The 15,674-nt window shown below is 53.7% G+C and overlaps 1 protein-coding gene across 1 annotated transcript in view; it reads left to right on the top strand.

Moving 5' to 3' along the window:
- MYO18B (myosin XVIIIB) overlaps nt 1–15,674 on the top strand; it is a 227,310-nt gene that overhangs the window by 60,820 nt on the left and 150,816 nt on the right. The window contains exons 17-20 of the mRNA XM_078060114.1: nt 6,619–6,778; nt 9,526–9,709; nt 10,530–10,752; nt 14,180–14,289. Coding sequence (XP_077916240.1) covers nt 6,619–6,778; nt 9,526–9,709; nt 10,530–10,752; nt 14,180–14,289 — 677 coding nt within the window. The remainder of the gene's footprint in view (nt 1–6,618; nt 6,779–9,525; nt 9,710–10,529; nt 10,753–14,179; nt 14,290–15,674) is intronic.

Raw genomic sequence — 15,674 nt, 5'->3', positions numbered from 1 at the left:
GAGTAGCCCCAGGTGGAGCGCTCACACAATGCGGGGGGGGGGGGGCTACACTGATCATCGATCAATAAATGATTGATTGATGATTTCGCCAGGATTTCCATGACAATGATTGGGTGAGAGAGGTATCAGCTTTGTTATCGGCTGCGGAGTGTCATGAGGGCTGATCGATGAGCACAGGGCTGTTGATGGCGATGAAGAATATTGTCCCCATCAGTTAAGGGGTTGGAGGAATGCTGTCCATTCTCCACACTTGGCACTGAGCTCAGAGCTTCATGTACGCTGTCTAATCGAATTCTGTCACCTGTCTGGTGGTTGGTATTCTTACCCCCCAAGGTGAGGACACTGAGCTCCAGAAAGATGCTTGTAGAGAGGTCTAAGATCACCCAGAGGGTGTCAGCAGGCAGATACAAAACAATCTCTATCTGGATTAGAATCTCTTGTGACCCACCCCCGGCTGCCCAACTCCACTCAGATGCCCTGAGGCTTCTCCGAAGGCAGATTTCGCTTTGAGATCTTCTAGGTCCCCGCTGGTGTGGCTCATTCATTCAGCAGTATTTATTGAGCACCTAACATGGCAACTGCTGTCTTGGGCCACGAGATACATCCCGAACAAGACAAATATCTCCGCCTCCGTGGGGCTGACATTCTAGCAAAGGAGATGGATGATAAAATGAGGAAATCTGTAAGAAGGTTGGGGTCCACAATTCTGGTTGAGATCACTCAGGGAATCCAGGCTGGCAGAGACAATGGCCCAGCAGTCAGCCCCGGGGCATTCCAATGTCAAGGCCCAGGGATGAGGCCAGTGACCAGGAAATGCAACCGAGGAGGGGCGGCCAGGGGGGTAGGAAGGAAGCCACAAGCGGAGGGAGGGTACCGGCCTCCCTGACCTCTCAGGTGAGGCGTGGCTGAGAAGTAGCCATTGATTTGGACATGAAGAGGTTAGTGGCAGCTGAGATGAGTGCCATTTTGATGGAATATTTGGGGCAAACGTCCACTTGGAGTAGTGTACGGGAAACTGGGAGAAGATGTGGAGAAAGACGCATGATGGCTCTCTTTGCTGCTGTCCGCTGGGCTGGCGATGGCAAAAGCCTGTACCCCAAAGGGACCTGCCAAGGCCTCTGTCCGGGACATTCACGGGGCCTTCCTGCACTCGCATCAGGACCAGATTTTCGGAGCAGAAGCAGTGGAAGCATCCGAGGGTTCCGGCCGCTTTCCCTGGAGCAAGCTCAGGGCACTGGTAGCCAAATTAGTCCCAGAGGATTTGGCCCTGCAGTGGCTGGCCCAGGGCCAACTTCGCCACGCCCAGCGCTTTTAGGGGCCCATGCAACTGTTTTAATTTTTGTTACAAGCAGAGAAAAAAATGAACTTTCAGGTCAAATACGATATATATGTATACCTGTCTATATATGTACGTGCGTATGGATGTTTATACATACGTATGTATGAATGTTCTGGGCTGACTTGGATCCCACCTCAAATCCACATGTTGCAGTCCTGGCCTCCAGAAGTTCAGAATGTGACTGCGTTTGTATTTGGAGAGAGGGTCTTTAGAACGGTCATTAAGGTTAGGCGAGGTCATTGTGGTGCGTCCTAATTTCATACGACTGGTGTCCTTACCAGAAGACATCAGGACTCAGACGTGCGCAGAGCAAAAAGGCGGGGAGAAGGCAGCCAGCTCCAAGCCCAGGAGGGAGGCCTCACAGGAGACCAGCCCTGCCCACACCTTGACCTCGGGCTTCCAGCCTCCAGAACTTTAAGAAAATACATTTCTGTTGTTTAAGCCGCCCCCCCAAGCTAGGGGACCCCCAGGTATGGCAGCCATAGCAGACTAATAGAGTGTACTTAAGTATTACTAATATTATTTGCCCGGATACCAATATCATCATGAAATATAACTTTTTTTAATCCATATATGTTTGAACGGAAGAAGGGGCCCATGAAGGCAGAAGGGCCGAGGGCCCAGGCAGGTCACGATGCAGCCCTGGACTGCCCTCACCCTGCAGGGTCCTCATGCTTGACTGGCTCCTGGCCACGATCACCTCTGTTCTCCCAAGGTCACCTCTGTTCTCTGAAATACATCTGCCTCTTGGCCGGCTGGTGAACGAGGAGGGAGGAGCAGAGAGAATGGCTCTCAGTGGAGCTCTTAGTCTGAGCCTCGGATTGTGGGTTCTACTGCACCCCACCCACAGTGGGGTCCCTGAGAAGCCAGGTGGCTTATCGGCCCTGGAGGCACCTGAGAACAGAGCCAGTGCCGAGACTGGGAGTCCTCTCCGCACAGGCCACGCAGACCCACCACCCTTCTCTGGGCTCTGAACGTGGGCCCTGTATTCAGAGCATGACCCCAGGGCGTGGGAGTGGCTTTGTGGGGCCGAGGAAGAGCGTCCCTCAGATTCACGCGACGCCAGGAGACAGAGCTATGAAAAGCTTACCCAGGCTTTGGACCCCAGAGATCTGGGCTGCATCCCAGTCCCACTGCTTAAGTGCAAGGCCTGTGGCTTCTGGGAAGTCACCTCCCCCGTCTGTAAAATGGTAATAATGGTAACACCTCCCTCAGGGGGCTTGTGTGAGGACGGATGAGCTAATGTGTGGACGCACGTCCGAGTCCTCCTCCCTCACCTTGGTGCGCAGAGGGCTCCTCCTCAGAGACCTTGCGGACCCCTGTCTGAAGCTGTCCCCTCTGCAGCCCTGCGGACCCATCCCGACTCCCTCGTTACTTCCTTCAGGGGCCTCTCGGGCTCTGGAACGTTTGGTTATCCACTTGCCTCTTCCCCGTCCCCCCGACTGCCCTGTGTGACCACGGAGGGCGCCGGGCAGGCCTCTGTCTCCTTCTCTGCTCTCTCCCCTGTGCCTGGGCATAGCCAGGCCTCCGTGGACGTCTGCCGTTTGCCCTTCCTCTCTCCTCCCTCGCTCTGTTCCAGTCACTGTTCCAGTCACACTGCTCTCTTGGCCGCTCCTCAAACCCACTGAGCATGCTCCCGCCTCAGGGCCCTCACACTGGCAGTTCCCTCTGCCTGGAATGCTCTTCTGCCACGTTTCCGCATGACTGGCTCCCTCACTGCCTTTGGGTCTCGGGAGCCTGCCTGACCACCTAGTGAAAAATAATGCCTTCTTCCGACCCGCACCTCCTTCTCCCTTACCCCTGCTTTTCCCGCCTCCCCTGCAGCCCTCACGCCGGACGGCACGTGTGTGTCCTCACGGGAACATCTGCTCGTGAGGGCAGCGCTGGCTGCCCCCCACCCCCTCCGCCCCACAATGCTCTGGTCTGGAGAAGGCTCCAGTTCATCCTTGATACAGAATAGATGAATATGGGAAAACCCCATGATCCAGAATCAAACGAAATGGATTTCTCGGACGGAATGTTTCCTGGATCCTGACTTAGGCAAATGACACAGGAGGCTCAGAAGGAGAAGGCATCAGGGAGGGCGTGGTTGGGGCAGGAGGGGGTCCGGCGAGATCCGTGTCTCCCTCTTCTCCTTCTCCTGTGAGGCCCGACCTGCCAATCCCAGACACCCTGAGAGGGATGCTCTGACGTCCGTTCCCAGGAGAGAGACCGTGATATCCTTTGTCCTGGCCCGACAGAGAGAGACCCGTTAATTCAGATATTTTGGTTAAAAAAAAAGATCTTTTGTCTCTAGGGCTTTCTGATTAGCTCTGAGTTAATGAGAATGTTCCATCAGGCAGAACATGAGGGGCTTTCTGGCGACCCCAGTGCTTGCTGTTACTTCTCCACTAAGTGTCTCTGCTGGGCCGGCGGGCCGCTCCCGAGGGACCCAGGCCCAGTGGACAGGCAGGCGACAGGCATCTGCAGGGCAGACGTAGAGGGGGGTTGCCGGGGTCACTGGGGCCCCAGAAGCCCCTACCCCCATCTGGGGGTGTCAGGCTCCTGGGAGAGGTGATGATGCAGAGTCACGAGAGAGGAATACTGGGTCAGGCTCTGTCTTCGAGCTGTTTCCATGGGGCTCCTGAGAGCAAACGTTGTCCGTGAAATGCTTGGATGAACAAAACTGTGGTTGAAACCACCTCCCGAAGAAAGGGGAGCGCAAGAGGGCCGAGCAGACCCCCTGGGAGCCTGGGAATGGTCTCCCCGGGCTGTTCCTGGGAAATGGGACGCCTCCGTGTATCGGGCCACCACCGGGGATGAACACAGGCTTCGGGTCGGCAGACCTGTGTGCTCATTCCGGCTCTGTCCCTGTATGCTATGCCACTTCAGCCAAGGGGGCTCATCTCCGAAGCTCAGTGTCACCTTCTAGAAAACCAGCCCACAGACACTCACTTCACAGACCAGAGCGGGATCAGGGGACCTCAGGCATGGCCGTGTGTCCAGCAGAGGCCGGCTGGGGCTTAGCCCACATGGACGTCCTTTCTTCTCTCTTGCCTTCGGTCCCCCCTCCCCAAATGCTCCCAGGGTCCTCATTCAGAGCCCAGCTCTGTGCTGGCTGCAAGACATAATGATGCAGGAACATGGTCGCTGCCCTCAAGCTGCTTCTAATCCAGGGCAGGGAGGCAGCCATGCAAACAGCGCAGACATCGTGTGGGCAGCGTGGACGGACGTGCCAAGGCAGGCGGCCACTTTGTCACCTTGCTTTCGTTGGAAGGTGGCCCTTTGAGGGCGGGGACTGTGGGCTCCGAAGGCCTCATGGAAGAGCTGGACAAAGGGATACTTTACTTCACCAGAAGTGTCCCTTGCTGGTAACTTCGGTCAGCCCTGGGTATTGACCACAAAGGACCTCCAAGAAGCCACACACATGGCAGGACCCATGTCCCTCACGCACCGGAAGCCCACAGACTCCCAGATGGCATTTGCTGTGTACGGAGTTCCAAGAAATGCGGCTTTCTGGTCTCCGGACTCCCTGCAGCAGAGAGGTGGCAAATTCGCATTTGAGGGAAGGACTCAGGACCCTAGGACGCGCTGGTGCGTTGACAGTAGGAAGATGGGAACTCATAGAATTGCAGAAGACAGACAAGAACCAAAACAATACTACCGCTCCCGAGAGTAATTGGTCTGGGGCCATTACTCAACCCGAGAGCATCACTGCAATTAGAGTGATGTGATTAATGACCAGGATTCCTCTCTTCCTTCCTCCCTTCCTTCCCTCCCTTCCACAAGCACTTCCAGACTCCATTCGTGTACCAGGCACCGTGCTGGTGTTAGGGATACGGACATAAACGTTTGTGGCTCCAGACACCAGCACAAGGTTGAATGCAAGAAAAGACCGTGACGCCCACTCAGGCTTACTGAGTGACAACCAAGGGTCTGGGCACTACACTAGCATATTTTACGCACATTATCTCCTTTAAGTTTTGTACCACCCTGGGAGGTACGTATAATTCACATTTTACAGAGGAAGAGACTGAGGGTCAGAGATGGAAGAGGCTTGGCCCCTGCCACACAGGGGTAAGTGGTGGTGTCAGGATTTGAACACAGGCCTGCTCTCGAAGCTCCAAGCCCCTTCTTTTCTCCTGTCCTGTCCCTTGTAGCCGAGTGTGTGTCGGAGGCTCCCAAGAGTGTGCTGTGCATTTATTTATTTATTTATTTATTTATTTATAAAAATGATTTTATTTATTTGAGAGAGAGAGAGACAGAGAGAGAGAAAGAGAGACCACGAGCAGGGGGAGGGACAGAGAGAGAAGCAGACTCCACGCCGAGCAGGGAGCCTGATGTGGGGCTAGATCCCGGGACCCTGAGATCATGACCTGAGCCGAAGGCAGACGCTTAACCAACTGAGCCGCCCAGGCGCCCTTTTTTTTTTTTTTTTCATTTTATGTCTTTTAATAATAAAAACTTACACAACTGACAAATTGAACAAAGTAAAAGTAACTTTTTCTGGCTATCTAGTAATTTAGACATGGTTTAAAAGCTTTCGCCCATCAATTAGTGTCAGCTCACAGAGCTCTGGAAAAATAAACAATCTTTGAGGAAAAGACTCATGTTCTATGCAATTAATAACCTCTCAATTTCTCCAAAGCCAGTATCATAATCCATTAAGGAAAATAATTCTCTTTTCTTTATGCCTTAAAATTTAAAGCTTATTTTCAACGATATTCTTAATAAGATTCTCATTGTGTACCAGCAATGGTAGTTCCTTAAAACACAATTTTTAAATACTTGCTTCTTTTCTGCCCATAACACAGATACCGTATTTATACGGTACCATTCAAGACAATTTTTGGTGGCACACAAATATTTGCAAAATATTTAATGATTATGTATTTATTTCCACGAGTATTGGAAAATACAGCATGCACACCCAACCTACCATGACACGCTTCTTTATAAATGGATCTTACCTGTTGGTAAGTGTTTGTCGATTTAAAAAAATATTAAGTAAGTAACAACCCAGGTGGTACTTGGGTATGGCAAAAATCGTGAAGATCGTTGCACTGATGGTATGTGGGGAAAACAGGTATCCTGTGTTTAAGAAAGCAAGGAGGACTCGGTTCTGTGTTGGAAATGATGCTCAGACATGCGTACAGGGAAGAGAGGTAGGTGCCCAGAACTGTTAGCTTTGGATCTCTGGAAACATATTTAAGTGGAAAAAGTGTGTTTTTGGCGATGCCAAGCGATTATGGAGTGTCCCTCCATGTACCCCAACACTTACATGCTATGTCCGCTTTCAGGGACCTCTGCCCTCCGGTCCTGTGAGCAGCCCCTCCAGTTCGAGATCTTCCACCAGCTGGGACAGGACCCCGTGCGCTACGACCTCACGGGCTGGCTCCACAGAGCCAAGCCCAACCTCTCGGCCCTGGACGCCCCCCAGGTGCTGCAGCAGTCAAAAAGGTGAGCCTGGCCTGAGATAGGGACCGGCCCCCCCACCGGGGCCACGCCATCCCAATGACTCAGCGAGGGAGGGTCCGCCCAGCAGCCCCATCCCTCAGATCCGATGGGTCCCTGGGGCCAGCGCAGCACAAACGCCAAAAAGCCAAGACTTCTTAACTTTGGCTGCTTGCCTTTCATTAAGTATCTGGAAGATGATGTGACTGGAACGATTTTATGGACATCCTAGGACTAGGGGGTCATAAAACGAAAGCGATAACATTTTGTGGTGTCAAAAAAAAAAAAAGCACACTGCTTTCTCTGACGGCTCTGCTCAGAAAGTGCTAGCAGCAAGCACGGCTTGTGGGCCACAGCTCCCGGAAAATGCTTCTGTGGGTGTATGCACTGATCCTCCCTGCTTCGCTGCTGGAACCATGCAGGGGCAGAGCTAGGACACCAGAGAGAAGCTGAGAGCACCAGGGAGGAGCTGGGGGGCGTGGGAAGGGGGAGGAGACACTTACTGACCACCCACGGCAGTGTGCCCATCGTCAGGATAAACGCTCTGTAAGTATCTTGCTAATCCTTACAACAACACCGCCTCCTTAGCACCATTTCACAGATGGGAACACTGAGGCCCCAGTTGGTGAAGTGGCCCTCCTTTGATCACACAGCAAAAGAGTAGCAGGACTGGGATCCATTTGGGTCTACGTACGTGGTCCTTACCGAAGTTCTCGGCACATGATGGTCCGAGTCGATAGGAAAGCCCGTATGCAGGAGGGTTCAAGGGTATACAGCTCCTGAAAGGAGATCAAGCAGGGGGGTGGGGCCGAAGGAAGGTCCACGAGCACAGAGAGGAGAGCGTGGAGAGCCAGGGGACCTGAGTCAAGTCCCAGCCCTGCCCCTCCTCACCTGGGTGACTGTGGGCAGTCTCTTTCTCTCCCTTGGTTTTGTTGGCTTGTTTGGCTTCCTTCACCATAAAATAAGTGTGTGTTGGACCAGGCTGCAAGATCGGGTGGATACTGCACAGCTTTGGAGTCAGGCAAATGTTCAGCTTCTCCTTTTACCGCCTTTAAGCTGCGAGATGTGGGCCTCAGTTTCACATTCGGAGAAGTGGGAATGATGGGGCCAGGCTTCCATGTTTGCTGTGAGGCTTTGGTGGTATAACGTAGTGGAAGGCTTATGATGGAGCCTGGTTCAGAGCAGGCCCTCACCGCACACCTGTGGTCTCATGCATCCTTGGGCTCTAACGTCCCATGGCTCCAGTCCTCTGGGCAAGAGGTGGAGGGGCAGGAGAAGGGGAGGTCAAGCCTTGTTGACCCGATGCTCTGGCGAGTGAGGGACATTCGGGGAAGAAGGAACAGCATGTATAAGGTCGTGGCCCATGGGAGTGAAAGAACACGGCAGGATTGAGGGTAAATTCCATTAGGATGTCTTGCGTGCTTGAGAGCCAAGCATTGGTGATTTTTGAAAGCAAACGGTGCTGTTTTAAAGGTGTAGTTTTACCCCCAGGAGTGCCAGATTCACCAGATTCACTGCTGGTCTAACATTCCAATTTCTGGGTCCCACCCGATCTTTTTGGGGACTTGCTTTGTCCATAGGCTTCCCTGGAGGTGCTTATGCACACTCAAGTTTCACTGCTTTGGTCCAACCCCTCTGTTCCATATGTATCAAGCTGAGACCCAAAGCAGACATGACCTGCCCAAGGGCACACCTTCCACTGAAAACCGCCAAGTCAGATCTACCCACCCCAGGGCTGGGGCAGTCCACAGATGGGGGTCAGGGCTATGGGCACAGCCTCTTCTCCCTGTACCAGGGGGTGGTGCCCACCTCCCCCACGGCCCTGACCTCTCCTCTCAGAGCTCCTGCTTCTGGGGTGGGGGCCTCCCCCAGATCCTCCCCAGCTTTTTATTTCAATACCAGTGTAGTCAAGCCATTGTGAATCTTTGTGCTCTGCCAAGCATTTAACCACTTGAAATACCTTTGGATCGTTTGGACGACGATCCTTAATAGTTTGGATAGTCTGGTGAGGCATAGAAGGAGGCAGATAGCAGGGTGGCCTGGATTGCAGAGAGTGATGGAAATTGCTTGCGTGCTTTCACTGGAGGGGGAGGGGGCCGATGGGACCCCGGAGGCACGAGGCCTTCTCTGGCTCCCAGCCCCATTCAAGGGCACCGCAGGGTCTTCCCGGCCTTCTTCGTCCTTATTGGCCCAAACAAGAAGGCAAGGCAGCTCAGATTCCTCAGAACAGACGCGGAGCCCTGGCCCTACAGCTGTGCGTTACAGGGGTGCCGAGGGAAGGCCCTGTCTGCCGCTGGGCATCAGGCCGGGCATTTCACTGATGCTATCTTGCAGGGCCAGAAACCGCCTCTTCAGCCCATGAGCTGTCCATTCTTGCATGAACTGTATAGTCTAAGCACCTACTATGTGCTGGACCCAGGGACCTACTATGTGCTGGGCCTGTTCTGGGGAGAACCAAGGTGGCTTTGCTCCCTAAGAAAGTGCAGGCTCAGTGGGATTCCCGCAGGCCCATCAGTGACGAGGATAGCCAGTAGGTCTTCTCGCTGCTCTTGCTACTCGAAAATCAGGGGAGGGAGAGGCCCGGAGAAAGAAGCTGGCATTTGCCACAGAGCAAAGGGACTGTGGATTAAAGTGTAGCAGCTAGGAGGTGTGTTTCAAGGGGCGGGTTCAGGAAGCAGGTTCGCAAGAAGCGAGGTGGGCCCATTCCCCGTGAGCCCCTAAAGTCCCTCTCTCTTTCCCCTCCTCCCTGCCAGGGAGGAGGTGAGGAGCCTGTTCCAGCCCCGGGCCAAGCTGCCCCCCGTGTGCCGGGCCGTGGCCGGCCTGGAGGGCACTTCCCAGCAGGCCCTGCAGAGGAGCTGCGCAGTGAGGAGGGCGTTTGCCAGCAACTTTGCCGCTGTGAAGAGGAAAGCCCCGTGCTCCCAGATCAAGCTACAGATGGTGAGTGGGAGCCCTGTCCCCATGGAGCCGGGGCCTCCACTGCCCCGCTCCCCACCCTCTTCCAGGATGAGTTATCAGCCCGCATCATCTCTCACCTCCTCAGCAAGCCTGGAGGGGCAGGTCTCACCCTGCGCTCCACAGAGGAGGGAGCTGAGGCTCGGAGCAGCACAGAAACGTCCACCATCCCGTCCCTGATCTATCCAAATCTGAGGCCAAAGGGTGGGCTCCTCCGTGTTGCCTTGAGCAGCTGTGGCAAGTTCCCAGGATCCACGAATACCCTCTTGACCCGGGTGACAAATATCACAGCCAATCCAGCGCCACCTGAGCTTTCTCAGCTGTCCAATGCCTCATTTTCACCACGAGGCTCTTGTTGGGGGCAGGCGGCAGGATCTAGCACCGGCTGCAAATAGGTCACCGAGACACATCAATAACAAATGAGAACGCTGTGATTGGTCAGCGGTCAGGCTGAGTCCAGAAGGTGGGACATGGGAAGGGCAAGTTTTGAAAAAAGAAAATCTCATAGCATATTATACCGGAAAAGCCTCTAGGCCTGGGTCCTGGGTTCTAGCCCGCCTCTTCTGCGAGGGGTCTGTGTGACCTGGGGCCCTCTGGCTTGCCCTCAGTCGGTTACAAGGGCTGTTATAAAGTTCCCCTTTTTCTCTTGAGTGCGAATCAGGCCATAGATAGGCAGTCCTTGGTATAGGACTTGGGGACCCCCAGAGATGCCCAGGCTAGGCTGAGTGTACGTTTGGGGAGCATCCCTGTCCGTCTCACCCCAGGGCAGCGGGCCTTGACCCCGTCTGTCTCCTCTTGGTCCTAGGATGCGCTGACCAGCGTGATCAGACGGTCTCAGATACACTTCATCCATTGCCTTGTGCCGGGCCCGGCGGTGAAGAGCAGGGGCGGGCAGGGGTCTCTGACCCCAGCGCAGCCCGGCGGAGATAAGCCGGGGACAGGCGGGCCTCTGTCCTTGGACATCCCGGCATTGAGGGTGCAGCTTGCGGGGTCCCACATCCTGGAGGCACTGCGTCTGCACAGGACAGGTAAGAGACAGCCAGGGAGCAAGCACTTTGTGTCTGAGTCCTTGACATGCCCACCAACTGGTAGCAACAAATGGACGGGAGCACCAGCTACGTGCCTGAGCGTTCCACGCAGCATCCCGTTTTATTCTGTAAAATAGTGAGCCCGTGAAAGGGAAGCTATGATTACAGATGGGAAAATGGAAGCTCCGAGAGGTGTTAGGACATGCTCAGGGTCATGTAGTGGTTGGACAGGGCAGAGTTAAAGCCCATCTTATCTCCTGAATGACATGTGCACTCCTGGAAAGCTAGGGCTGTGTCTGGCTCACCTTCCTTTCAACAGCAGATGTCCAGGGAGCTTCTACCTTGGGATGGCGAGTGGGATTCCCACAGTGAGCAATACCTTGATCTTAAGATGCTCAGCCTGGTTTGGGAGCTCAGGTGGGAACACGTAACAGGCGTACATCGTCACCCGGGGATGCAGGAAGTACCAGATGCGTAGAGAGGAGGGAGCTCCGTGCTCTCCCTGGGGAGACTGGGGCAAACCTCCGGGAGGAGGTAACGTCTTACTTGGGTCATGATACAAAGTAAGCGGCTCATGTCTGGGAGGTAGAATGCGAGGCAGATAGATCAGCATATGCAAAAGCCCAGAGGCAGGGGAGAGCCTGGGTTTTTGGGGACTGGGGGGGTTCAAGATGCGCAGGGCAGTTGCGGCTGATGAGGCGGGCCGTCCGCTTTTGGAGGTTTGGTTTTCAGCGGGTCAAGCTGAGGAGATAAAGAGGGTGGCTGGGGGAAGACAGGAGTTGAATCAGAGGAATAAGTCTTTAGGTCTATATTTTAGAAAGCAAGCATGTGGCTGAGATTTCCACATAGCTCATCTTAGATGCTGAGTTGGCTCCGAATCCTTCTGATTCCTTTCTGCCTCTCAGACCCCAGAGGCCACCATGTGGATTCCCCTCCATGACGTTAGAAAGGGCTCAGGCATGTCATTGTCTCTGCAGAGGATGGGGTGGGGAGCCTGGCGAGGTGGGCACCTGTTCATTGAACTTTGTGGTCACTGGTGCCTGGCTTGTGGCCGTGGCCCTGTGTCCTGCCACCCCGTTAAGAGCCAGCACCAGGAGCACCAGGAATTTGACAGAGAAGCTGGAAACAACTGGAAGCAAAGAAGAGACCCTTCTCGGAGAGTCTCATTGATTTTTCCTCCTGCTTGCATACCCATGGGCAAGGGGTGACAGATAATGTCACAGGGGAAGAGCAGAATGGCCACAGTGGTGGCCGGTCGCTTCTGTCCGGCTGGCTGGCTGGCAGGAGGCGCTGGGCCTTTGCAGATACTCTGGACTACCCTGTTAGAGCCCCCGTGTGCATGCTTGGTCAGCCGTCTCCATCCTCGGCCTGGGGTCCTCACCGCGGTGTCTGCCCTCTGCATTCTCAGGGCAGTTGCCTGGGGCAGGACGAAGTTTTCCAACCAAGTAAAGATTTGATGTCTCATGGTAGAACTTTCCACTTTCTGCCTCCCAGGCCTGGTCAGTTCCCCAATTTTTTTCTGCTCCAAGTGGCTCCTGTGTCTCTTACACCGTATAAGAAATCCATGTGTGCACACGTGGATACACACACCTATCAAATATTTATGATTTTGAATTTGTGCACATCTGTGCGTGTACCCACGTGCACACAGAATGCATACACGTATGTGCAGGGTACTGAGTGCCTACAGTATGCTAGCCCTGTGTCAAGACGTATAAGGACTGATGTCATTCTCACCAAGCCCTTAGCACAGCGCCTGGCGTATAGCAAATGCGCATTAAACATCACACATTGTGCAGCCTGGTGGGCGTGGCTCAGACCCTGGAGCCGGTCGGCCTGGGCTTGGCTGTGGCCAACACCGGGCAAGTCCCTCGATCATGCCTCTTTCCTCTGCCCTAATAGCTCAGGTCTCAGGGAGCTGATGAGCTGTTTGATGAGTCAGTAAGAGACTAACAGAGAAGAGTTGCCCGGATGTGGGAAAACCTCAATGCATGTTAGCATCTTATACACATCCATCATCAGAGTCAATCCTTATAGTGACCCCGTGACCAGATCCTGTTATTCTCAGCTGACAAGTGAAGAACTTGAATTTCAAAGAGATGGGGTCATTCGTGATAGGTCAGAGGGCTAATAAGGGCAGAAATGGGATGGGAACCCAGATCAGTCTGACTCGAAAGGGCACGCTTGTAATCTCCCAGCCCCCGTCTCTGTGTGGTCAGCATCCTGTGAACCTGGCCTAAGACTTCTTCACCCAAGGAGGCTTCCTGGATTCACCACATGAACCCACCACCATCACTCTGCCTCACGGTTCATGCATTTGGCTTCTTGTGAAGTCTCAAAGTGGAGTCAGATTTTACCAGACCTTCTGCACCTTCTCCCATCCAGCCAGTGGAGGGGTCTTTTTGAGCCAACTGAGGGTCTACCATGCCCCTTGCATCCAGGACCAAGTCCAAACCTTGAGGCTTGGAATTTGACTTCAATTTCCTCTGGGATCTGGTCCCTGCTCGTCTATGACCTCATTGTTGGCTACTCTCCACTGGATTAGTTACAGTTACTGTCTGGGTCTGAATCCCAGCTGGGGGAGTTACTTATCCTTGCCACTTTGGGCTAGGTGACTTGAACTCTCTGGGCCTCAATTTCCACATCTATAAAATGGGTCCAATGATGGAGGTCCCTGAGTGTCTATAACACAAGGAAGTTGTTAATCTAGCATCTGGTACACAGAAGTGCTAAGTAAATGCTGGTTTCTGCTATGATTAAGGAGCCAGCCTTGGGTTTCCCCTCTCTGGTTCCCTCTGCCAAGATATCCCTTCCACACCCAATCCTGTGGCAAACTCTTACGGCTCCTTCAGAGGCCTGCTCTAATGTCACCTTCTCTAGGGAGCTTCCTACGTGCCTCTGCCCGGTCTCCCCACAGAAGGGTACACCCATGTCCATCCTACATGCTATATTTTTAAAAAACCCTTGAAAATATCCAGTGCAGCATTTCCCACATGCAGCTTGTGGGGTGGTCATAAATGTTGGACCAAAAAATTTTCTTCCCATGGTCCAATGGGTTTTAAGCAAAGCCAATCTGGCATCTTCCCTGCAGTGGTCCAAGGAGCCTTTTGGCACTGATGCTGCTACACAGTGTGACCCTCCAGAGGACAGAGGAAAGTGCCGTTTTTTCAAACATTCAGTGGAGAATTTTATAGGGTTTGTGTTCTGGGGAGCATGTTTGGGAAATGCTGATTGAACCCAATCACTTAAGTTGACAAGTGGGGAAATTGAGGCCCCAGGAAGTGGGTCCACCCAGCAAGGTCGCTGCAGGCGGGAAGCAGGGCAGGGGCTGCCTGCGAGTCCAGGCCCCAGGCTGGTCTTCTCACTTGGACTCCTTGTTCTTTTGCTTGCTCCGGCCCCGCCCCCACCTCCCCTCCGCTCCCCCCAGGCTACGCTGACCACATGGGGCTCGCTCAGTTTCGCCGGCGATTCCAGGTGCTGGACCCTCTCCTCATGAATAAGCTCACGTTGGCCTCCGAGGGAATAGACGAGAGGAAGGTATGTGGGACAAGAGAGGGTGGAGGCCCTGGGTGGCTTCTGTTCCAGAGGGGATTGCCCCCCGGGGGGGGCATCTGGACCAGCAGGGATCGGAGACCCAGAGCAACCGTCTTAGAGCATCACCATGAAAGCTTCCTCAGGGCCTTTGCACTAACAGTTCCCTCTGCCTGGAACCCTCCTTCCCAATTTTGTTGTGGCTTTTGTTGCTATTCAGATGCTGGCTCAGAGCTCCTCACATGATCCTGTCCTAATGTGTGTATAGCACTTCCTTTCTCTGAAATTATGTACATTTCCTCTGTGTTTTCTGGCTTATAGCAAAAGGGCTCAATAAATTGTCTGTTGAATGAATGGATGAATGAATGAACGAATGAATGAATACAAATGCCTAACCTTGTATTTCTGCCCCTGTGTGTCTCCTTTCTCCAACTCCACCATAAACTCCTATGGCCAGAACCTTGTCTTTATCCCCGTGTCAAACCATCGATAGATATTTCTGCCGAGAATGGCCACTGGTCTGTCGATGATCACAAAGCCCTTTAGAATTTGCAAAGCCCTGCATCCTCCCGACAGCTCTGCAAACCGAGAGCCATTGCATCCCTCTTACAGATGAGAAAAGGGAACCTCAGGGAGATGAATTGCCTCCCCTGAGGCCACACAGCCAAGCATTTGTGGGTTTTGTCCGTGAACCCAAGTTTGTTGCTTCCAGGGAGGGCGGCTGAGAAGAGCAGGGTCAAACAGCTGCGATTGGCTCCCAGCTGGGGCTGCGTGAACCTAAGCGAGCTATGGCATCTTTCTGCCTCAGTCTTCTCCTCTGTAAAGTGGGCACGACAATAATGCCTCCCCCCAGAAAGGGTTTAGAGGATTACATGCAGGGGTGGAGTTCATGGGCTTGACATCGCTACATCATAAGGGCTCAGCGTACGTGAACTACCATCATCAGCCTGAACGTCAGTACTGGCGTTGGCATCCTCTTGCAAGGTCAGAGGGATGGCAACCGAGCCACCCAGACCCCATGTTCGCAACCACGTTGAGACTCCACCTCTAGGGGAGTGTGCCCACATGTGTCTGAGATCATCCGCACTGGAATCCTCAATCGGGGAGTCACGAGGCAAGAAGAGTAAACGGAGTCACAATTCTTAGGTCCTTTATGGCTTTTCACTGCAGTAGGGATCAGGGTACAGGTCCCCTCCTGCAGACAAGGCAGCACCTTCGACGTAGCCCTGGGGAGGGGATATCAGACCCGACTGGTGTGGTGCAGGGAAATCCCCTCCCTTGGTGGCAGCCCCTTTAGGAAGTCCTGAAACTGCTTGGCTTGATGCCACCAGCCAGTCTGTACCAATCTTCACGTGGGGTTCCTTGTCCTTGGTCAACCCAAACTTGATCTG

The sequence above is a fragment of the Halichoerus grypus genome, chromosome 13 (assembly GCF_964656455.1).
Source record: "Halichoerus grypus chromosome 13, mHalGry1.hap1.1, whole genome shotgun sequence".
In the NCBI taxonomy this organism is placed as follows: Eukaryota; Metazoa; Chordata; class Mammalia; order Carnivora; family Phocidae; genus Halichoerus; species Halichoerus grypus.
The sequence above is the reverse complement of the archived record's forward strand: the minus strand, read 5'-3'. Positions and strand labels throughout refer to the sequence as shown.